The sequence below is a fragment of the Perca fluviatilis genome, chromosome 3 (genome assembly GCF_010015445.1).
Source record: "Perca fluviatilis chromosome 3, GENO_Pfluv_1.0, whole genome shotgun sequence".
Lineage (NCBI taxonomy): Eukaryota > Metazoa > Chordata > Actinopteri > Perciformes > Percidae > Perca > Perca fluviatilis.
Window position 1 is genome coordinate 2052216 of NC_053114.1, and position 23538 is coordinate 2075753.

At 41.7% G+C, this 23538-nt stretch overlaps 1 protein-coding gene across 3 annotated transcripts in view; it reads left to right on the forward strand.

The window, feature by feature from the left end:
• The window catches only part of phkb (phosphorylase kinase, beta), a 143292-nt gene that overhangs the window by 12753 nt on the left and 107001 nt on the right, over positions 1–23538 (forward strand). For all 3 annotated transcript variants that reach the window (XM_039794589.1, XM_039794588.1, XM_039794587.1), the window contains 2 exons: positions 15902–16040; positions 20907–21006. In XM_039794589.1, coding sequence (XP_039650523.1) covers positions 15902–16040; positions 20907–21006 — 239 coding nt within the window. The remainder of the gene's footprint in view (positions 1–15901; positions 16041–20906; positions 21007–23538) is intronic.

Sequence of the window (23538 nt, forward strand, 5' to 3'; positions counted from 1 at the left end):
TGATGGATGGCTTGGCAGAAAACTTCCCAACAACAGTTGATTTGCATCCAGAGAAACTTGCAGAGTGAGGCTGAACAACGTTCAGCACTCTCATCGTTTATGTCCTGCGTCTAATGATGTCTTCCGCAGCGCTGTAGCGCAGACGATGAAACCTTGAGTCCTCTGCAGTTCCAAATTGAGAGGTATCGGAGCTCCACAACTCATTTTATCATCAGCTTTTTTGTGAAATAAAAATAATAATATAATATAATATATATTAATAATAATAATATACAGATTTTTCATGATACCTATGAACTTATTTTTTTTTTTTAAGGCCTATTGTATATAGGGCTGGGCATCGTTCAAAAATGTTCAATACCAATGCCGATACTGTGAATTCGATACCGGTTCCTTAACGAAAAAAAAAAAGAAATACAAATCTTTTTTTTTTTTTTCAGCTCCTTTACACCTATGTGACGCACACTGAAGTCAAGTCTCTCAAAATACATCACGCACATGAGCCCCGTCTCTGTGTGTAACGTACAACATTTCAACATTAGACAGCCAATCACAAACATTATTAGATCTTGGTACAAGCATTCTGCATGCTTATTGGCTCACTGACACTGAGATTTACCCCTTGGTTATTGAAATGTGGTATTTTCTGACGAGGTGTTTTCTGACTCTCGATACTATAGAGGCGCTTTGGTCGGTGCTTAAAAGTATTGAAGTTGGTTACCCCATAATGGGCAATGTTTGCAAAGTGGGCAGTTAAACTTGAGCCAATTATTCATGGAATGAGTGGTTGAATACTCGTCAGAAGATTATCATACAGACACTGAAATCAATGATGTAAATCTTTGTTAATATCCATAATTGTTGGCAGAAAAGTTAAGTCAAGTCGAGAAGCAAGCTTGTGACCGGGAGGTCGTCGGTTCAAACCCCAGACCGACAGGATAAAATCTGGGTGGGGAAAGTGAAAGAACAGCGCTTGTCCCTCCCTCATTACCACCACTGAGGTGCCCTTGAGCAAGGCCCTTAACCCCAACTGCTCCAGTGGAGCTGCTCAGTGACCAGCAGGTCAGACTGTGGTTGTACTGGGCAGCTTCCAGGTATGAATGTGGAACTGTGTGAATGTGATCGGGGCGTTCCTGCAAAAGAGAGGCTGCCTCTCAGTGAACCTTCCCTGAATAAATAAAGGTTAAATAAAAAAAATAAAAGTCTGTATTTTGAGTTATCATGAGGTGTGTTCCAAAGAAAAACATATAGATAGATAGATAGATAGATAGATAACAACTTTATTGTCCACTGAATTTACATACACTGGAAATTCATCTTTGGCACTCTGGCAACAGAAAAACACATAAAACAGCACACAGACAATATAAGTTCAATTCAATTTTATTTATAGTATCAAATCATAACAAAAGTTATCTCGAGACACTTTACAGATAGAGTAGGTCTAGACCACACTCTATAATTTCCAAAACCCCAACAATTACAGTAATTCCATCAAGAGCAAGCATTAGCAGTGGCTATCGCGACAGTGGCGAGGAAAAACTCCCTTTTAGGAAGAAACCTCGGCTGAACTCTCTGTACTGATCATTCTCATCATCATCACCCTGGCTGGGTGGGTCATGAGTGAGTGGGGAGGGGAGTTATTTTAGTTTGCCTTGGTTCAGGATGGATACCGCAGAAGGAACAAATGACTTATCGTACCTGTTTTTCCTGGCCATTGGGACCATCAGTCTTCTGCCACATTGCAATAGCTGAAAAGATGGATGGAGGGGGTGGGTGGGGTCATTGAAGACCTGGATAGCCTTTTGTGTTATGGAACGGCTGTATAAGGTGTGGAGTCGTAACTGCTTTTCTCCTGTGATATTGCTGGCTTGGTTTACCACCTGAGCCAGCTTGTTCCTATGTTTGACTGAGAGGTTCCCACACCAGGAGGTGATGTTGAACTTGAGAACATTCTCAGTGAGTGACCTGTACGCCATGGTCAGGGTGTGCTTGCTGGTGTTAAAGCACTCAACTCAATGCACCATGGGGTGCGTTGAGTTGGAATCCTTGGATGACGCTGAACTCAACGCACCCCATGGTGTCAATATCCGATTTTTACGAAACTTGGCACAGATGATCTTCAGACCATGCCTCACAAAAGTTATCACATTGCGTATTGATTTTTAACAGTGTTTCGAAGCCGCCAAACAGGAAGTGAACTCATATCTCGGCAGGTCTTTCATGTATCAACACCAATCTAAGTGCATAGGTACAGGGCCCAATTAGGAAGAGGCTCAAGATATTTGGTGACCTTAGACCTATAGGAGGCGCTGTAATTAGCAAAATTACGTTTTGGCCTATAACGTTTGATGTGTTTTGGAATTAAAACTTACTAGCGGTGTCTGTTAATACTGTTGGAGGTCCTAAGGCCGACACATGCCAATTTGTGACGTCAAGGTAATTGATCCGGCCGCCATATTGGATTTCAGTTATTTTCTCTGATTTTCACGAAACTTGGCACAGATGATCTTCGGACCAAGCTGCACAAAAGTTATTCCATTGCATATTGATATTCAAAAGCGTTTGCCCGTCACAGCCAATTGAAACTGTTAGAATTCATATTATGGCAAGAACCAAATCGGTATCTCACCAACGCTTCCACGTATCGAAACCAAACTTGGTACATGGACTCAAGACTCAATCCCGAGGGCGTAAAATTAATTTGGTGACCTTTGACCACTACGGGGGTGCTATAATCACAGGAAGTGAGCTCATATCTCAGCAACGTTTTGATGTATGAAGTCCAAACTTGGTACAGGGACATGGTAGCTGATTGTGAGAATGCCCAAGGACATTGGTGTAATTTGGCCTCTAGGGCACTGTAACAACGTAAATGAGTTGATATCTCAGCCATTCTTTATCCAATTGCCATCAAAGTTGCTGTGAGTGCTTGCTCATGCCATGGCAACACCATTCCTGCTAGTGTACTGCTTGGCCCCCTCATTGCTGCTTGCAGCTATATTTCTTTCTGTAGTTCTTTCACTTCTTTCTGATGTCCCCTTAAAAGGGCATTTTTTTCTGATTTAAGTTGTGTTTTAGTCCTTTACTAAACCATGGTTTATTATTCGGATAGATTCTGACCTTTTTTGTTTTTATGACAGTATCCTCACAGAATTGAATATAACTGGTGATAGTTTCTGTTAATAGTTCATAATCATTGCAGGCTACCTTCTCACTAAAGAACATGTCCCAGTTGGTTAGATCAAAACAACTCCTCAGCTGTTCACTTGCTTCATTTGTGCATATGAATATCCTTAAAAGACGTTTTTTCCCTTTTTAATTTCTGACGGTACTTCGGTAAAAGGTGGATGACGTTATGATCAGATCGTCCTAGATGAGGATGACCTCTGGAAACATAAGCTCCCTCTACATTGCCATAGCACTGATAAAAGGTCTTAGCCATTCTCATTGGGCAGGTAATCTATTGTTCCAAATTTGGCAGATGGGTAGAAATAATACATCTGTTAAAATCTCCCAACAAGAAGATCGGATCAGAGGAAGCATGTTGTACTCTGTTGTAACTGGCAGCTATGTGCTCAGCAGCTCGCGCGTAATCAGGGCCTGGAACGTATACCAATATGACTGTAATTTGGCTGAACTCTCTGGGCAAATAATGAGGTCGAATGGACACAGTCATGATCTCAAAATGTGTGGAGCAATCAGTTTCACGTACCGTAAAGTTAGTGGCCCAGCCAGTGTTTATAAATATGCATAATCCACCTCCTATGCGTTTCGCTGTCCGTGCAGTGTCTCTGTCAAATCGAAGCATTGAGTATCCTTGCAGGTTGATGTTTTCAATGTCCTCCGTAGGGGTGACCCCGAATAGTCGAAGATTCGATGCATCGATATGCGGAGCCTGATTCGACCACCAATCTCACAGTCGAATCTTCGCGGATGTTATTATGAAACGAGGATCATACCATTTTGGCAATATGGGGGTGCTCAATGTCTAATTTCACACAGAACTACCGGTACTGGTTTTGTACGGTTATATTAAGTTATATACAGCCTTTAATTATGATAATGCTGTAAAAAAAAAAAAAAAAAAGAAAGAAAGCGTTCAATAAATATTTTTTACGTGTGTGTGTAAATCAAACCACCCATGTGACAGATTTAAGTTTCACTTTCCCTGATCCGTGACAGACGAGGAGCATCTTGGCGGCAGGGATTAACGTTACTTAACAATGTCTGGAAAAAGAAAATCTAAAGTGTGGATGCACTTTGAAATGGTAAAATATGATCCAAAAAAAGTAAAATGCAAGTTATGCCAAGTAAGTAAGTAAGTAAGTAAAATTTATTTATAAACGCTTTTCACAGATAAAATCACAAAGTGCTGTACAAAAGAATAGGTAACACAAACAATATAAAATGTATATACATATGTATGCAACAGCTCATGTCCTACCACTCGTCAACAACAAACATGGCTTTCCACTTAAAAAGGGTACGTTTATTACCAATAAAGACGGTTCACTCTTTCATATATAATGGCGCTTTTAATTTACGAATAGCAGTATCATATGTTGGGACTTAAAATATGTTCGTCTTTTTTCTAGATCCACCCACAGTATCAGACTGACGACGGCAGTTCATCTAGCAGTAGTACCGCAGCTGCGCCAAAACTAACTCAAAGAAAGCTAGATTTGAGACCGCCATTGTCCGAGAAAAGGAAAAGAGAAATCACGGACAAAATTGCAGAGTTTATTGCGCTCGACATGAGGCCAGTGAATGTTGTGGACGGTGAAGGTTTTAAAGAATTAATGCGCAGGCAGGTTTATTTATCAAAATGTTATTTTGTATATTTCTGTGATGTTCTGTATTTTTTTGATCACGGCTTAAAAAAGTTATGAGAAAACGTTTTACGAATGTTTATCCACCACATTACCTTTTTATTTAAACCTAAATAAGAAAGCCATTGTCAGTTCATCTGTCAGTTGGCAGGCAGTTTTGGTCGCTTTATTAAAGGTTGTTGCTGTGTGCAGTGTGTAAAAGAAAATAAAAAAATTGTTTTACCCTCCTGCTGACTAGTGTCGTGCCCCTCCCAACCCAGTCGACTATAGAAAGATTCGACAATTCTGATTCGAATGTATAAATCCTTAGTCGGGGACACCCCTAGTCCTCCGAGAGCCAGGTTTCTGTGAGACAGATCAAGTTTGCTTCGCTAAAATCCCGATCATATTTGACAAGCGCTGAGAGCTCCGTCATTTTGTTTTGTAGGGAGCGCACATTGGATAGCCTGACTGTAGGGAGAGGGAAGCAGCTACCTCTCCTTTTAAGACGGTTTCATATACTCTTATGTTTGATATTCTTGAGGTGGCGAGCTTGACGGATTATTCCAGGATATCTGTGCAGGAGTTTTGGTGACGGATAGCTGAACTGTCGAAAGTTCAGCAGGAACTCCAGGGTGTAAACAGGAAATGCCAGTAATCCATTGTTCCATTGACTTCGCAGCGATGCTCTAGCCGCGATTGCAATGTCCCAGAAAATGATCAAAGTCCCAATCACTGCAATAAACTTGACGAACATATTTCCTCGTATGATCGGCAGGTAGGTGTTACGAGTTGATATAATACGACAAAACTCCACAAAAAAACAAAGCCAGGTACCTAGGGTCAGCACTCGCGCCATGCGCCATTAGTGTGATACTTGGAGGCGGAGTACCTGAGAGGTTTATTAATATTCGGTCTAATTCACACCATCAACCTCTACATCTCACTGCCAATTTGACTGTCTCCTTCAATTGACCAATACACACACACACACATACACACACATACATACACTGATAGACTGACATTCCCACCCCCATCTCTCTCCCAGCAGCCATTGCTTTCCCTCTTTTTACTCATAGATACACATGGATCCTCTTTTTTTCCTCTTCATCTCTCTCTCGCTCAGTCTCTGTCTTCTTCCGTCTCTCTTCCCATCAGTCTCTTCCTATCGGTCTCTCTTTTGCTCTGTAACAAATGACAGTGCAGAATGGATGTCCCCGTCATTTGCACCGGCATAATGTTCTGATGAAAAATGAAGTGATCCCTCCAGACAGATTTGTCATCGGTGAGGAGACCTCTGCAGGAGGTGTGTGTGTGTGTGTGTGTGTGTGTGTGTGTGTGTGTGTGTGTGTGTGTGTGTGTGTGTGTGTGTGTGTGTGTGTGTGTGTGTGTGTGTGTGTGTGTGTGTGTGTGTGTGTGTGTGTGTGTGTGTGTGTGTGTGTGATACAGATAAATGACTTTCCCGGAGGCTTTCTGTTTGAGTATGTAATATTTCTGCATATATTATTGGAGGGCTCCAATCTGTTTGTATTAAGGACAGGTTGTTCTGTCTTTAGTAACTAATGCTGAGCATGAACTTTGTTGAACTTGAACATCTTAGTTCATCTTTGCTCATCCATTTAGTGCAGTCAGACATCCACAGTCACAACCCCCGGCTCAAAAATGTCTCTCTCTTTTTCCATGTCATGTGTAATTCCGGTAACACTAAAATAATAAAAAGATGTTGGTACTTTCCATTCACACTACCTGATGCTGGCACTGTTCAGCAAGGATTCAAACGTATGCTGCTGTTGCACCTACATGCCAGTAAGCATTCATTTGGTGATTTTCAGATCTCAACACGTCTAGACACCTGCGCTGAATTTTGTTGAATATGCTTTTCTAGGTGTGGTATGTAGTTGTTTCAGCAGCATTTCAATGACTATATAGAAGGTGCCTTATATTGAAATATAGGCATTTGTGTAGCCTGGTTTTAACCTAGATGTCTAAACGTCTTTTTATTATATAAATTAGTACTGCACAGTTGAAAAAAGGTAAAAGTTGAGTTATTGTTTGCATAGTCTCGCATTGCCAGACCTTCCTCCACAGAGCTGCGGAGGAGGGTCTGGCTAGTCCACACAGCACTGGGTGGGAGAAAATCGTGCTCTGGTTTATTGGCATTTCAACCTGAGAGGAACACAAACGTCTTTACCGTTTTTTATTGCAATCCATACAATATTTGACCAGATAGTTCACTTAAACCCCAAGATGGGAAACTCATGGTGGCGCCAGAAAAGAAGTCACAGGAGTGTATTGACATGCACTTAGGTAACCGGGCTACAGCCATTTATTTCATATAAATGAGAAACTTGGTTTCTGTTAGAGGGGTAGGGGATAGGATAAATCTGGTTTCCTTACAGACTTATGCTATAAAACTCATATTTATTGGCCATGTATACAGTAACTGGGTTTCTAATCAACTTTTTACAAGTACTTATGTGCATGACAAAGACTTCAGACCGGGAAAGGAACAGCAAAGCAGGTAAATGAAAGGTCAGATAATTACACGGAGCAATGTGTTCTCGTACTTGAAATGATTCCATCCAAAGTCAGACTAAAACTAAAACAAAGTAGCCTCTACAAGTCTAAATCAGTTGGTTTGCACCACTGAACATGAGCCATTCACACTGTGAAGAAAAGCTGTGCTCTATCTCAAGCCATTTGCATGTGTAGTTTTTCCTCAGGGTGTTTGGTCAAAGTTTATGTTTGAGGCGCAGTCGTGCTACACATGAGGAAGTTTCCTCGGGGGATTTCTTCATTTCCACTCTGATGCTGGTGCAGAAGTAGAGAAACAGTGCAGGTCATGCATTGTTGTATTGTGTAAGTGTTTTTGAATATATGTGAGAATAGTAAAGTCTCTCAGAGGTAGACCAGAGGTCAAAGTCAGCTATAGAACACCATTGCAGCTGGAATGGAGTCAGTGTTATGCTATGGGTAGAAGTTCACATAAATCCTGGTCCTTTAGTTGAAATACCTAAAGACTAGGATTGCACGATAACGTTGTGAAATATTGCAGTAACGATATTAGGCCTACTTGTGATAAACAGATATTAAAGTGTACTAATGGTACGTTCTATTATTTATCCGTGTCGGAGTTCCGACTAGGAAAACAGACGTTGCCTAGCAACAAGCACCAACACGCCACCTTTCCTCGGATTTCCGAGCTCGGAACTCGGACAACTGTGAGGACACCGAGCAAGAATTCCGACATGGATTCCAAGATGGCAGCGCCCTGTGTGTCTTGTAGGGCCCTATTTTAACGATATGAAACGCAAAACGCAAGTAGCTTTGTGGGCGGATCTCGGGCGCTGTTGCTATTATACCGGCGGGATAAATAACTCTTGCGCCCGACTCAAATCTAAAATGGGTTGGTCTGAAGTAGCTAGGTGTGGTTTGGGCGTAACGTGCAATAAACCAATCAGAGCGTCATCTCTCATTCCCTTTAAGAGCAGGGCGCTTGTACCATGGCAGATTGCTATTATGGCGCGGTTTGCGGGCACGCATGGGGGAGCTACGGATGCGCGAGATGCGGCAAAGTAATAAATGCCCGTCTTGGCCGGGTGGCGATGTTGCTGCGGCCTCTCGGGCGCATCTCCTCAAGTCTGGAGAGGATAGCTGCAGCCATGGAGCGTGGGCCTCCAAACGCACCACCTGCACCTGTTGTGCCCCTTCCTCCTCCCCCCACTCCATCTCCTCCATCTTATGTCATCAACACATCCATGATTCATGGAAATGTTGTGTAAAACACAACAAGCCACAAAGAATGCTGGGACTTTTTGAGGACTGTACTGTAAAGTGCCTCCTGACCTATCCAAACACCTGAAGTGCATTTTCAGTAATATTTTCCTTTGTAATTATGTATGGTTTTCAAAAATGGGAACTGCTGTAGATGAGAGAAGTGTATGCGCGTTGTGCACACGCTACATTATGGCCAAGCATGCGCCCCTAAAATAGCATCTGAATAACGCGCTACTGACTTTAGACTAGCGCCACTGACTTTAGACCAGGTTTTCCTGGTCAGTGGCGGAATTGTTTTCTGAAACTGCAGAATAGCACAAAGTAACGTTTGCGCCGGAACACGCCTCCTCTTTTCGCTGAACCGCCCCCGGGAGCGCAAATACATTCCCTAATTTACCGACGTGCGTCTGTGGAGGGAAAAGTCCGCTGTGCGTCGGGTGCAAAATAGGAATGATACATGCGTCGGTGTACAAAGGCAATTGCGCTGAGTGCAAGATAGGGCCCGTAGTCTCTTTTATATATGTCAATCAGGGCTCGACATTAAGGCTTGTCCGCTTGTCCGGGACAAGTGGATTTTTTGTAGGGCAAGTGGAAGAGAAATTTACTTGTCCCACTGGACAAGTTAAAACTCAAACAAAATAAAATGCCATGTAAGTTCACGTTATGTGCCACTCATTACGTCTATGTTACCGATTTGAAACGATACATTTTTCCCCCCGCAATCCGGGGCAGCGGACCCAGCGGTAGTGGTCAGCGGGCCGCTAACGTTAGACCCAGCCCGCTGTTCAGCTCGTTCTCTGTAAGCGATGCAGCATGAAAGCACGGCGAACCTGCCGGTGTTAGTTAGCTAATGTTAGCTTGCTAACTCCGCCTTAACGTTACCTCCTTGCCACATCGTTGACAGAAAACGAGAGACCCGATGCTAATACGGCACCGGTGCCTTAATGACCGTTATCTACCGGACCGAATTGCAACGCGCAAATTCGGTGCCACTGAAATGCCAGCGCTTTCTCTGTTGATCAAAACGAACATAAACATCGCTGTGTCGCGCAGTAACCAATACGTTAACAATAAACTTGGCAGCAAGTAACGCTTAACATACGGATAACTAGCAGCTAGAGTAAACCATTGAGTAGTAAACACGGTTAAAATGCTGACAGCTAAACGGTGTAAAAGTGTGTCTGTCTGTATTTCACTGGAGAGGAACGATGTACGTTGTAGCTGCTGTTGTCGGGAAAACACAGATGTTGCGTTCACTTGAAATTGGCCTCACCATACTCCTGCATTCAAAGCTGTTGTAAAATACCCTTTTCCAATCCAGTGGTCGTTTTTGCCGTTTATAATGTCGTTTTTGTGCTCCTTTTTGAAACAAATAAATAAATAACATGCTGATTAAATATCAGGTAATAATCAACTGTAAAGTAGCTACAGCTTTTAAAGGATCTCTAAATCAGCCTCTGCTGGGTAGAAATTAGTGAAATTGTATAAAAAAAAAATAGTTAACACCAACATTAAGTGGCAAAATCCATTGTTATGTCTACAAAATTATTTTAGATATAGTATAAGTTCAAGTTTAAGTCACCACTACGTCTGGTAAAAATATTGACTTAGTATCTCAGAATATAAACTAAGAATCTCAAAGTAATGAGAAAATGTAAAATATTGCTTTAGAATCTCAATATATTGACTATCTCAATATATTGACTTATCTTAAAATATTGACTTAGTATTTCAATATATTGACTTATCCCAAAATATTGACTTAGTATCTCTATATACAGATTTAGTAACTCAGAATATTGACTAAGAATCTCAAACCAATGAGAACATTTAAAATATTGACTTACAATCTTAATAAATTGACTCAACATCTCAAAGTATCGACTTAGTATCTCAATATATTGACTTAGTAACTTAGAATATTGACTGGGAATCTGAAAGTAATGACAAACTTTAAAATACTGACTTAGAATCTCAATATATTGACTTCTGCACACCGGCGTGCAACATATTACTTTGTATTCTGGAGTCTGGAGATCCTTTTTTCTTGTTGAATGGGAAATCTATTGTTGGGGCACGTTTGTTTCTACTGTTTCAACTGAATTGTATTAATGCTGATAGTGTTTGGATGCTTTCAACGGTTTGTTCGAATTCTGCATTAGCAAAACAATTTTTTTTTATAAAATGATGACTCTTTACCCGGACAAGTGACTTTTGTGCATGGACAAGTGAAATGTAAATGTACTTGTCCGAAGGACAAGTGCCTCAAAAAGTTAATGTCAAGCCCTGTCAATGCTTGTAGTATGAATTGTTGTCGCATAATAAGTTGCAACACGGTGGTCCGTGTACTTTTTCGTTCATTCAATTAAACTTTGGGTAACTATTGTGCATCTCTAACCTCTGTGCATCTCTAAATGTAACTGTAAATAATTCATTAAATGTTTCATAAAATGGACGCATGGGCACAGAGGACAAGGGCCAAACATTACTGGGCCTTGGCACAAAAAAAGTTTGAGAAAGGCTGTGCTATAACACATGCACAAAATGAGCCATGCTGTGTCTTTTGTCTTGCTGTTGGTATTTTTCAGTCTATTTTCTGCTGGACCTTGTGGTGGGGAAATACCTTGATTGAAGAATGAATTTCTCTCACTGCCTAATCTAATGATTAGAGGATTAGAATGTATGTAAATCACTGGTTTTCAGTCTTTAGAATTTCAGTGGTCCTAGTAGATCCCTTTGGGTCCCTGGTGCCTACACTGAGAACCACTAGTGTGTGTGTGTGTGTGTGTGTGTGTGTGTGTGTTATAGTAGTAGTAGTAGTAGTAGTAGTTGTAGTTGTAGTAGTAGTAGTAGTAGTAAAGAGAGAGAATGGGAGAAAGAAGTTTGTGTGAGGTGGACTTGGTCACCACAGACCCAAATCTTCTCAGCTGTTGCTACTGTCATATGCTGCACTGTCTCTTCATGTGGCACATTATGTTTGGCACATTGTATGGGTCACTTCTTATATCATAACAAGGTAATACAATGTGTAATCAAATGATGATTGATTAACCGTAATGTAAATGCTAAATGCCCTAATACCTGTCGATACTACAACAATGCAAAGTTTGCAGTTTTGCACATATCATGTAAGACTCGATTTCTCCATTTATTTGCACAAAACTCTTGGTGTACTTACAAACTTTCCAATCCATCGTTTTATGAGAGCATAACCTATTTGTACTACTTGTAAACGTTTGGTATCATTTCGGGCATTATTAGTGGGGTAATTTATGATATACAAACGTGGGTCCGTTAGCCCCTGCGCTAAGCTATTCAGCTGATAATGCTACTCTACGCTAACTCTCCCAATGTTAGACCCAGATGAAAAAAGCTTCTGGGGGGGTGTTTGGCTCGAGGTCATGGTGCAAAGGACCCTAGGGTGAATTACTCCGAACCATCACTTTAAAGAGAACATTTTTTTACTCTTTTCACGTCTGCTGATTTATTTAAATCTAAAAATTGCATAGACCTAGCCCTAGTCTGCATATCGCTTTTAATATGCAAATATTAAAAGCATTTCATTGGCGAAACACAAGTTGACTTTTATTATGAAGTGGTCACAGGAGATTAGTGCTGACCGCTCTCATTCATCAAAAATGAGTCTACACAACAACAAAAAATGAATGAGGAATAACATTTATGGTCCGTGTACTTTTTCGTTCATTCGATTTTCATTTCATAAACAGGTATTAAAAAACAAAAAACGAATGGTTATTTGATTTTCATTTTAAAACACGACATTTGAAATTGAAATACAATGCGTTTTTTCTTTTTCATTGTCGAAATGGGATGGGAGAAATTTAAAATATGCTGTGATTTTCATTTTCTATTTTATATAACAAAAATAAAATCACTCGAAAACAGAAACGAAAAAAGGCTTGTTTTTTCATATTCAGAGACCGGATGTTGTCATTTCCAAGGCAACAGCGCCAGCCTAGCCTACCAGTGTTCAGCCCAGGCCAAAATTACTTTGGAAACCTAGCTAGCTATACTCTTGATAATCCTTGGGGGGAATTTTATTTCATAATGTCACATGTATTTATTACCCTCTCTCCCTGCCTCCCTGTCTCTACCCACCGGCAACAACCGCCCCGAAGAGAGTCGAACCAGCCGAGCAAATAGACTTCGGTTCACGCGGCTGTAGCGTTACCGTTGCACGCCACCGTTAACAATCCCAGCAAACTTTCTGTTGCTGCCGTTAAGCTTGCTGATCTGGCAGAGAGTCACCGGGGGTTCGGGATCAGATCATAGGGATCAGACCTCCGGTGCTGGGTCTAATATTCTAATATTAGCTGCTGCTGCAGCTAGCTAGCAGCTAGCCACCAGCCCTGTGACCTCGGTCCCCGCGGTTCGCTCCCCGGGACTGACTCTGCAGAGCTGGCGTTACCCGCTCTATGATCAATGAGCAATGATCAAGGATTACCAAATTTCTCTCTCATATTGCTCCTCATAACCACTGAAAAACTAAAAAATCTAACCCAAAGTACAATTATTATGGGACGTTAGCTGACATTAAGGGTTTCTGCTTCATTAAGGGGAAAAAGAAAAGCTTAGAACGGTGGTTTAACCATTAAGCTTTTCCGTTAAGCCCGATTTTTTGATCACTGTTTATAAACAGTGATCAAAAAATCTAACCCAAAGTCGTTATGGACGTTATCTGACTGATAACTGACTGATATTTGATTGATCATTGTTTAGGTACATTAAAGTTAAGCTTTTTTCACGTTAAGCGTTTTTAGAATGTCCCTGCTGCAGCTGAGGGAATCTGTAGCCTATAACTTCCGTTTTTGCCCCTACATAAATATAAATATGGCTATGAAATAGATCATGAAATACAGGCTTTAGTCATAATACTTCAATAGCCTAAATACATGTATGTTTTACTATGTATTTCGAGGGACTTTTATTTATTCCATCTATTTATATGCACGTTATATTTAAGGGAAGTTTGGTTATCTCACAGACTCAGACTAAAAGCAGCAGCAAGCCTGCCTGACATCAGTGCATCATAGCATATCACTATCTGCAAATAAAATAAAATATGAATAAATCACGTAGCGGCAGATTCCCAGCTCAGCTAGACCGGAATGCGCACCTCTGCGGAACGGACCAGAGTCTGTCAGCACCGGGGGGCGAACCACGGGGACCGAGGTCACAGGGCTGGTGGCTATCTGCTAGCTAGCTGCAGCAGCAGCTAATATTAGAATAGACCCAGCACCGGAGGTCTGATCCCCATGATCTGATCCCGAACCGCCGGTGACTCTCTGCCAGATCAGCAACAGAACGTTTGGGATTGTTAACGGTGGCGTAACGGTAACGTTACAGCCGTGAACTGAAAGTCTGTTTCCTCAGCTGGCTCGACTCTCTTGGGGCGAAGTTGTCTGTGGCGGGTAGAGACAGAGAGTCAGAGGGAGGCAGGGAGAGAGGGGAATAAATACATGTGGCATTATGAAATAAAATCCCCCCCCAAGCATTATCAAGAGCACAGGTTTCCAAAGTAATTTTAGCCTGGGCTGAAAGCAACACTGGTAGACTATGCTGGCGCTGTTGCCTTGGAAATGACAACATCCGGTCTCTGAATATGAAAAAAAAAAAACTTTTTTCATTTCTATTTCCGAGTGATTTTATTTTTGTTATATGAAATAGAAAATGAAAATCACAGCATATTTTCCGCTGTCTCTCAGCATATTCTCCCATCCCCTTTTGACCATGAAAAGGAAAAAAATGCCTTGTATTTCAATTTCAATTGTTGTATTTTAAAACGAAAATCAAATAACCATTCGTTTTTTGTTTTTTAAGTCTGTTTATGAAATGAAAATCGAATGAACGAAAAAGTACACGGACCAGTAGCCTACACAGACCCAACACATTGCTTGTTGAATTTATGACAAAGGAAAGGAAATCATTTCCAACATTCTTTTATTGAGCATTGAATTGAATATAAAAGGCACCACTAAAGAAAGAATGTTACATTTTAAAGTGCGGTTTTCATCTGATAAAATAGCTTTGAGTGTCTCGCGATATGTTTATTGGGCCAGTTAATTTTGCGATGACGATAAAAAAATGATATATTGTGCAGCCGCACTAAAGACCTGATCTTATTCCATTAAATTTGTCTGTTAAATAGTTTATACAGGAATGGAAATGATTCCTGTATCTCCTCATGTGAGTCCAAGTTAAGTCTGTAAGTGGTGGTGAAGTATGTGCACATAACACAGAGCAAGTCAGCTTGCACAACTCCACGTGTGTCTTGTCAGTGCCTTGCAAAACAGCGACATGAACATAAACTGACTCTTGTCATCTTGTGCAGCTGAAGCGCAACAATAGCACCCTGAGTCCAAGTGATATTCCTCCAAGAATTATTGCTTTTCTTTATTGTCGCAGCCATTCACACTCTCCATGTCGCCGTTCACACTTTGCTCAACTTAAATAGGCATCCATCTGTTTTCACACTCTTTCAGTGTATACTGTTACTGTATTTGGCTACGTAACACAAACTGAGCTCTTCTCCAAGAGACTTTAATAACTTTTGCTTACTTTTATCAAAGAAGAAAAGTTATCTGCCAAATGTCTTTGCCCAGCCTTTTCTAAATTGAATTTAACATTATTTTATTTGTTTTATATTATTGAGCTTGAATATGCATATGAGGAACTCAGAACAGCTGGATAATATGTTCTATTCCCACACTTCACAAATGCAGACTAGCCTGGAAAAAGCCCAGAAGTAGAGAACATACACACTGGTAGTCCATTACTGTGTCCGGTCTGACCCTGGGACTGCTTCTTGTCCAGCTGAAACAGCAAAGCAGAATAAAAATGGCTCCACACATCTGCCCTGACACGTGAACATCTAAAAAGTGGATCCAAAATGCATCTGGTAGAGAATGGCGTAGGTGTGATGGAAGTGTAGGAGTGAAAACAGACAGAGTAAGATCATGCAAAGTGTGTGGGAGCATGATGTGTATATGCCTTCAGAAAAACAGCTCTTAGTGAAAACTAGTAACGAATAAAGATGTGCTTGGCAGTCTTTCGGACTTGTTTGTCTTCAGAACTTTAAGTGCATTCATCTGAACTGGCTGCATAAAGAGCCACTTCAGTTGTTTTGTAAAAGGCTAATGGGCCAGTGCTCGCTTGTTGTGTGTTACAGGGGTTTTCTTCACTGGTGTGTCAACTAATGTGGCTTTGAGTAGATAATAACAACATTTCCATTTTAGCAAGATTTGTTGCGTCACCACTTCCGCTGTCTCTCTCTGTCTCATTCAATCTAGTCAAGACAACCATTCTGAACTACCAGAGTCCCACCACCGGCCTTTTCCCTGTCAAAACATGCTCCACCTGCAAGGAGGCCAAGGTCCGGGACTCCCTCTACTGTGCTGCCAGCGCCTGGGCCCTGGCTATGGCCTACCGGTTAGTACACAAATACACACTCTTGCACTCTCACAGGTTAACCGTGCAGGATGGGTTTCATGGGTGCAGGGTTAAATGTATCTTTAACTGCAATGTGTGTCGCCTCTTTGGTGGCACTCAATTTGTGTAACTAATTAATACAGATGATTTGGAATTTAGACTCCCTGCTTCAACTTTCAACTTTATTTTATCCCCTGAGGGCCATTGGTTTTGCAGCAAGGTATACAATACATGAAAAACAACATAGTCATACAATACAGAAAGAGATGGGCGGGGCTACCTGAATACCAGTGGGCTAGAAGACCAACAATATCACATCACAAACAATCATCACCATCATCATCGATACAAACCACATCAAATTGCTAACTAAAGTACACACTTTGCCAAGTGACGGCTTGGTCTCTAGTTCTGCAACATGATGCACTAATTGATAGACACGTTATCCTCTTTTAGAGCTGACCCTTGTCCATCCTGGGGTCAGCTCCAGTAGGTAGTGCAGTTTGAAGCTGCACTAAGCAACATTGCACCAGCCCCAAGTGGAAGCACGAAGAAAACTGACCACACATTTTAGAAAAATCAGCACACCTAATTGACTGTTTCTGTGTTTTTGGTATTTTAAAAAGACTGGGGAAAAATGCTCTAACTACTGCTCTATGCACACCACCTCAGCACGGGGAGGGGTTAAGCGAGCGGTCATTTACCTAGAGATAATGTCACTTTGGAGCCAATAAACCACCGGCACCCTAAAACCTAAATTCTTGGTGTGTAGCTGGAGGTGATGAACACATGTAGTCATTTTGACAGAGTGCTTGCTTGCTCCTATATAGAGTGAAGGAAGGTTACTTTTGATGAGGTATGCCTCTGTTAAAATGATAGTATTTTGTTCCAAAATCTGCAGCGGAGATTTGTTTGTCATATAAGTTGAATGAGATAATGTAACTGTGCAATAAGGCTAGAATGTATTAAATTTGTCCAGCACCACAGCAAAAGTGATGTAAAAATAACACTAAAATGTATGGATATATCACTTATAATGTGTTAGAGCATTAGAACAAAGACCAGATCAAGTAATCCTTGATTACACCGGTTTACGGTTCTGCCCCCTGTATCCCTTCTCCTTTGAGTTTTGGATTTGTTCCACTCACTTCTATTTCATGCTTAATGACCCTGCGCTCTAATCTGCCTCTGTCATTTAAAGGCTTTTCTTGACTCTTCGAGATTGTTGGTTCAAGGAGAACACTTTTCACTTTCACTGAGAACTGTGTAAAAGGCCCCAAACTTCTGGTTGATTAGCTTCAAGGGAAAAGAACACCTCCACGAAATTAGCCCGCAATAGGACACAGGAGAAAGGATGAAGAAAAGGATGGAGAGAGAGAGAGAGAGAGAGAGAGAGAGAGAGAGAGAGAGAGAGAGAGAGAGAGAGAGAGAGAGAGAGAGAGAGAGAGATTGGAAGGATGGATGGAGACAGTGAGGAAAAGGGACGATACGGAGAGAAGGAAGTTCTAAAGGTAGAGATATGGAGTGGGAGTTAGAGAGGGAGGTGGGCAAAGGGAGAGATAAGAGACGGGGAGAAAAAAAGATGGGAGATGGAGAGAAAGACTGGGTGAGAGAATGAGATGGAGGGGTGATGACAGAAGGAAAGAGAGGGGTAAAAATAGAGTGTACTGCAGTGATGTGACCAGCGGCAGATCTCAGTCATCAGTCATGGCTGCCTCCTATTAGAATTGTCACTGGGATTTAATTAAGATGATTCTCATCTGACAGGCCTGGCTAGTGCCATTACTTACTTCACGCCCAGCGTGCGTGCGTGCGCGTGTGTGTGTGTGTGTGTGTGTGTGTGTGTGTGAGTGAGAGAGTGAGAGAGACTTGGATTTGCCACAAACTCCTAGTAGACATGATGAGTTTTATTCACCACGTTGCCCAGTCACATTTTATTCTTTATTTCGTTACATTTGATATGTTATAATATTAATATATTTTGTGAGTGGGTTGTTAGCTGCCAGGACTAAGATGAGTCACTCATATTTTCTTGTAGTTGTCTACGCAGCGCTGTGGAGATAGGTCTGTCAATGCGAGACTAGTAGGTGTCTAACCTTTCTGACACCCATTGCATTTTGCTGATTAATTGTAAGAAAATGTGAAGAGCTGGGTATGTTACTGTAACCCCTGGCCAGTGTTGGATCCCCTCGTGCATATTACATTGTTGAAAACTTGTAGTCCGTAATGAATGTCCTAAAAACAGGACATTGGTAGATGAAAAGCTGCCTTCTGCTGTATCCTCTGCCTTCCATCATTTTTGATGTGGAGGGTCACATCTAAAAGACGTGTGTGTGATTAATGAACCGTTTACCTCTCAAGTTTCACCTCAGCGCCTTGGCTTTCCTCTGTCGATGCCCAAAGTCATTATTAGCATAACCTTTGTACTGTGCATCTGAGATCTGCCAGCCCCATCAGGACTGTGCTGACTGTAGGGCTGCAGCTATCGATTATTTTAGTAATCGAATATTCTACCGATTATTCCATCGATTAATCGGATAAGAAATACTTAGTAAGAAATACTTAGTAAACAGCAGTAGTAAATATTTATTATTGCTGTTTACTAAAAAAAAGGAAACCTGTCGCTTGTATATATACAAAAGACAGGTTTCCTTCTTTAGAAAAAGCAAAAAAATGTATTGCCAAATTCCAAGACCCTCAAAAAGAAATACATTACAATAGTACATTTTTGGTGGCCCAAATGTTAATATTTTTCACCCAATTCCCCTTCTTGCCTCTGGCTCTTTGCACTGGGTATGCAAAAGAGCTGTTCACTGACCAGAGGGTTTACAGCAGGGCTACTCAACTACACTGTTCTGGGGGACACATTTTCAGAAGCCTAATACACAGTGAGGAGCATAGATATATCTATGGTGAGGAGAAAGAATAAAGAATGCATGATGACGTCATTCACGTGCATATTAAGTAGCCATGCTGGGGGGAGGAGCCGGTTCGTCTCCGGCAGCAGCTACATTTCCAAAGATTAGAAGCAAACTAATAAAAAGTTACACTACAAACCGACAGCTTTCGTTTTAGCTTGGTAAAACATCGCTATTAGCAGAGTAGCATGTTGTAGGCTAGCTAGTTGTGTAAAACATCGCTATTAGCAGAGTAGCATGTTGTAGGCTAGCTAGTTGTGTAAACAGCGCGCTGGACGAGAGCAGCAGACGTTAGCTACCTTGTGTCGGGTTGGCTCCGTGGAATGGATGAGTACACTGGAGGTTTGTTACAGAGGTGATGGAGCAGCATGTTTGCAGCTTAAAATGATCCCAAACTTTCTGTCGTTTTCTCGCTCGTCTCCCTTTTAGACCCTCGCTATTTTCGTCTTCCTTCATTTGTAATATGGGCCGTCAGTCTTGTGACCGCAGAAGCGCAAACCTCTTGTGCGCTAGTAATAATCCTCCGTGCGGAAACACAGTGAGCCGTACAACCTTAATTACATTGATTTAACGAAGCTTCGAGGCAAAGAATTTTGCTTCGAGGATTTTTTGTAATCGAATCATTCGAGTTATTCGAAGAATCGTTGCAGCCCTAGCTGACTGCCACTGTGGTCACTGCGACCATAGTCTCGCATTGCCAGACCTTCAGATCTCCACAGCGCTGCGGAGGAAGGTCTGGCTGGTCCACGCAACATTCCTGGATAGGAGAACAAATGGTCAGGGGTTGTCGGCATTTCTTTAAACCAATCACAATGGTCTTGGGCGGCGCTAAGCTCCGGACGCACCCTGCAAAAGAAAACGCCACATACAATATTAAAGTAAGTAAACGGTTCACACAATACCATAATGTGAGCTATTTAAAATAGCTGACACATGGTTAAACCTCATTGGCTCTTACCAGTGTATCACCTTGTGTATTTTGTCCATAGCAAAACGCCCCAGTTAGACAGTAAATGCCATAAACATATTCTTTGTAAATCTTTACAATCATTCCCCGAACTAACCAAGCAGGCCTACCTTGTTGCACCATCCAAATGTTCCTTAAAACTTGCCATTTCCAGTGTGTAACATTGCTCAGAGGATCCGGTTAATGTTGCTTGATGGGACTGCAGTTTAAAGTTAACTCAAAGAAAGCGGAAATGAGGAACATCCGGCTGAACTTTCTGCGGAACTTCCCTTCCGGCGGCACCGGAACTATCCCGTAAATGAACCGTCGTCGATGTAGACTGCTGCGACCATAACCGATTGACTTCTGAGTGGTTTCTCAGCAGGATTACGCTCTTAAAAACATTTATTTAATGTGTTTGTGCTGACAATTTGGCATGATACGGATGCGGGTGTAAGGCTAAGGTTTTTTTTTTTTCTTTACAAATTGCATATTGATTTTTAGCTACTGCTGAATGCCACTGCTGAATTTGTTTAGGCAGACTACTTTGTGATAAAAAGGTTGCTAGTTCAATCCCTACTACCAACAGTGACTAGGGTTGCTTTTACACCTTTGGCTGACTTCAGTTTGTCAGGACCAAGGAAATAAATTATACATTATTGCTTTTAAGTGCTGGTTCATTTAAAGTTCACACTGATGTCTTTGGAATTAATAAAGAGGAGTAAACATAAAAGCACATTCAATGTCAGGCAACTAATTCACTGGGCAGCTTAGGTGATGAGCCCACAAAGAAATAAGAATTATGAGCAATGTAGAGAGGGTAGAGAACCGCCTTTTCAGGTCTCGGATCAGGTTGTTTGATCCGCACCACAGTTCAACTGAAAGCTCTGACAGCCCAAAATAACCAAACCAAATGGTGAAACACACCAGTGTCTGTTTGTGCGGGACTTGTGTTGACTTGTGTGTTCTCCCTGCCTCCCCCCCCCCCCATCCCCCATGCAGACGCATTGATGACGATATGGGGCGAACCCATGAATTGGAGCATTCTGCCATCAAGTGCATGAGAGGGATCCTCTACTGCTACATGAGGCAGGCTGATAAGGTGAGTTTTTAGCCAGCCTCCACTCAGCTCCTGCTTTCACACTGCATGTTTGCATAAAAGCTCCCCGTAATTACACACTGTATAAAGACACACCGAGCTGGATCACTGGACACATCTGGTTCCTCTTTCATATCATCACATACGACAACGGGAGCCGGTTGTTTTAGGGCTTAATAATCGTCAATCTGTTAATTGCAAAAGACTTTTGCTCCGCTTGGGAAATTTTACACCACATCTGTACCGTCAAACCTGATGCATGTGCATGATTAAGCTGTGAATAAAAAATGGCAATACACACTATTTTGCATAACCAAAGCAGAACCGCCTACGTTCTTTTTATGCTGTTTTTTTTATTCCTCACAAACAACATTTTTTAATAGCACAGCTGGCTGTGTCTGTGTGTACGTCCATGTCTACACTGCGTGCCTTTTAAAAGCCTTTCTGTTTCATCTTGCCTTAACCTTGACGACCTAATTTAGGGGAAAGCTTTCCCGTGTCTTAATTACAAAGCTGCGTTTACACAGTTAATTACACAGAGCAGCGTTCGTTACGGCCCCGTCTCCAACACTTACCGAGAACATGGCATTTCTAATGGAGACGTGACACAGGGCCACTGCTGGGCAAATGTCACAGAGCAAATACAGCAGCTGGGCCCCACTGGAGTGGCGTGGTGTATAGGGACAATCCTCTAAAGTGAGAGTGTTTTTATTTGGGACAAACGATTGGTAAAAGTCACTTTGTCAGTTGGTAAGGTTCAATTTATTTGTCTGTATACCCACAAAGGAAGCCAGAAGATGCAAGGGGTATAATGCTCTTATTTTCAGCCAAAAGCAATATATATTAAATAACTACATTGTAGTGTGAAAGGTGTCTCCTGTCATAACTAACCCTCAGAAAATGATCAGCTGACTGCAGAATCATACAGCTCTATGGAGCATTTTTAGCAATGTGTAACTCGTTTCAGTTGTACAGCTGTTGGTTCATTTTCACCGCTCTCATAGTGTCGTTTTGGCCGAAGCAGGCAGCTGTTTCCAGCAGTAAAGCTCTAAAAGACACTGTATGGTACCTGTACTGTACCAAATAGCTATCAGACAAAGTTGGCAAGTATCTGGTGAACATAGTGGGACGTTTGACAGCTAAACAACCAGATATATATTTATATATATATATATAGAGACCTGAAAGCTGAAAGGAGAGTGAATATTGGACTTACATTTGTGACGTGGACACAAACACGACTCCAAATGAATGTAAATAAGCCACTATTTGCTAACAAGTTCGCCATATTAACTTTATAAGGTGATAATATGTCATCGCTGGGTTCCTTGTTATTAGTTTGATGAGATTTTTGTGTTGGCAATAGATGTAAAATAAATGCATTAAGTGCAATTTCCTATTACTGGACGGAGCAGCAGGCATTGAAGTGTTTCAGTAATTTGAAGCTCGTATTGGCGCATTGCAGCACTCAAAACAATAAGCAAGATCTGGGGCCTCTCACAAAATCCCGAGAGTTGAGCCACTTGACACAGGGGCTCTGCTGGAGCGAGAATCGGAGAGTCCTCTGCACAGAAGTAGCTTTTATCAAAACATAAACAGCAGTAACTATTGTTAGCTGCTTATGGAGGTAGCTCTTTCACTCACTATAACACACACACAGGCACACACACACTCACACACACACACTCACACAGTAGTCACTGCGGGATGGCAGGAAGTAGAGCAATTTGAGTAAAAGTGGAACAGAGGGTCTCCACTATGACCTGACTAGGAGAGAGAGAGAGAACGAGGTGGGCAGAGGTAGTGTGCCAGAGGACAGAAAAAATAGGAAAAAGGAAATACAGGGAATCTGAAAAAAAAGAGATAAAGACAAGAGACCAAGAGGGACAACAAAGAAAAGGGAGAGTGAATAATAGAAAGTACTGGGAGAAGTGAGGTAGAAGTAGGGCGAGGGAGAGAAAAATGGAGACAATGAGGGGGGGGGGGCTTGATGATGGAGAGAGCAGCGAAAGAGGTGTAGAGAAGAGAAACAAATGAGGTAAAAATGGGACAAAGGGACAATTATTTATAACTGCGCAACGGAGCTGGCGGCCCAGCCGTAATTTGGGGCGTAGTCGAGTCGATGCAGCACACACAAAGCCGACCAACAATTCACTGAACACAAAACGCGACTTACATGTTGTTCTTGGTTTTTATGCGTTTGTTGTAAACCAAGTCCTAGTTCGGCTGTCCTAAATCTGACCCTTATCTGTTTCACAGCAGGCTATGTTTTGTTGGACAGTTTATATTCCTGGGTTATTGCTCATTGGACAGACAGTTTATCTTATCAGACAAACGATGTATGTTTCATTTCATTGTTTATGGATTGGTGTAGTTCTGCATTTTGGAAAGCTGAACGTTGCCTTAAAGTCAGGCTTAGCAGTTCCACTTCCGTTGGAGGACCTTGTACTTAAAGTTAGTTTGAACCCAACGCTTACTAGAAATGGCTAGATGTTCTGTCTGAAGTCTGGAATATTGCAGTGAAAATATTTGAAA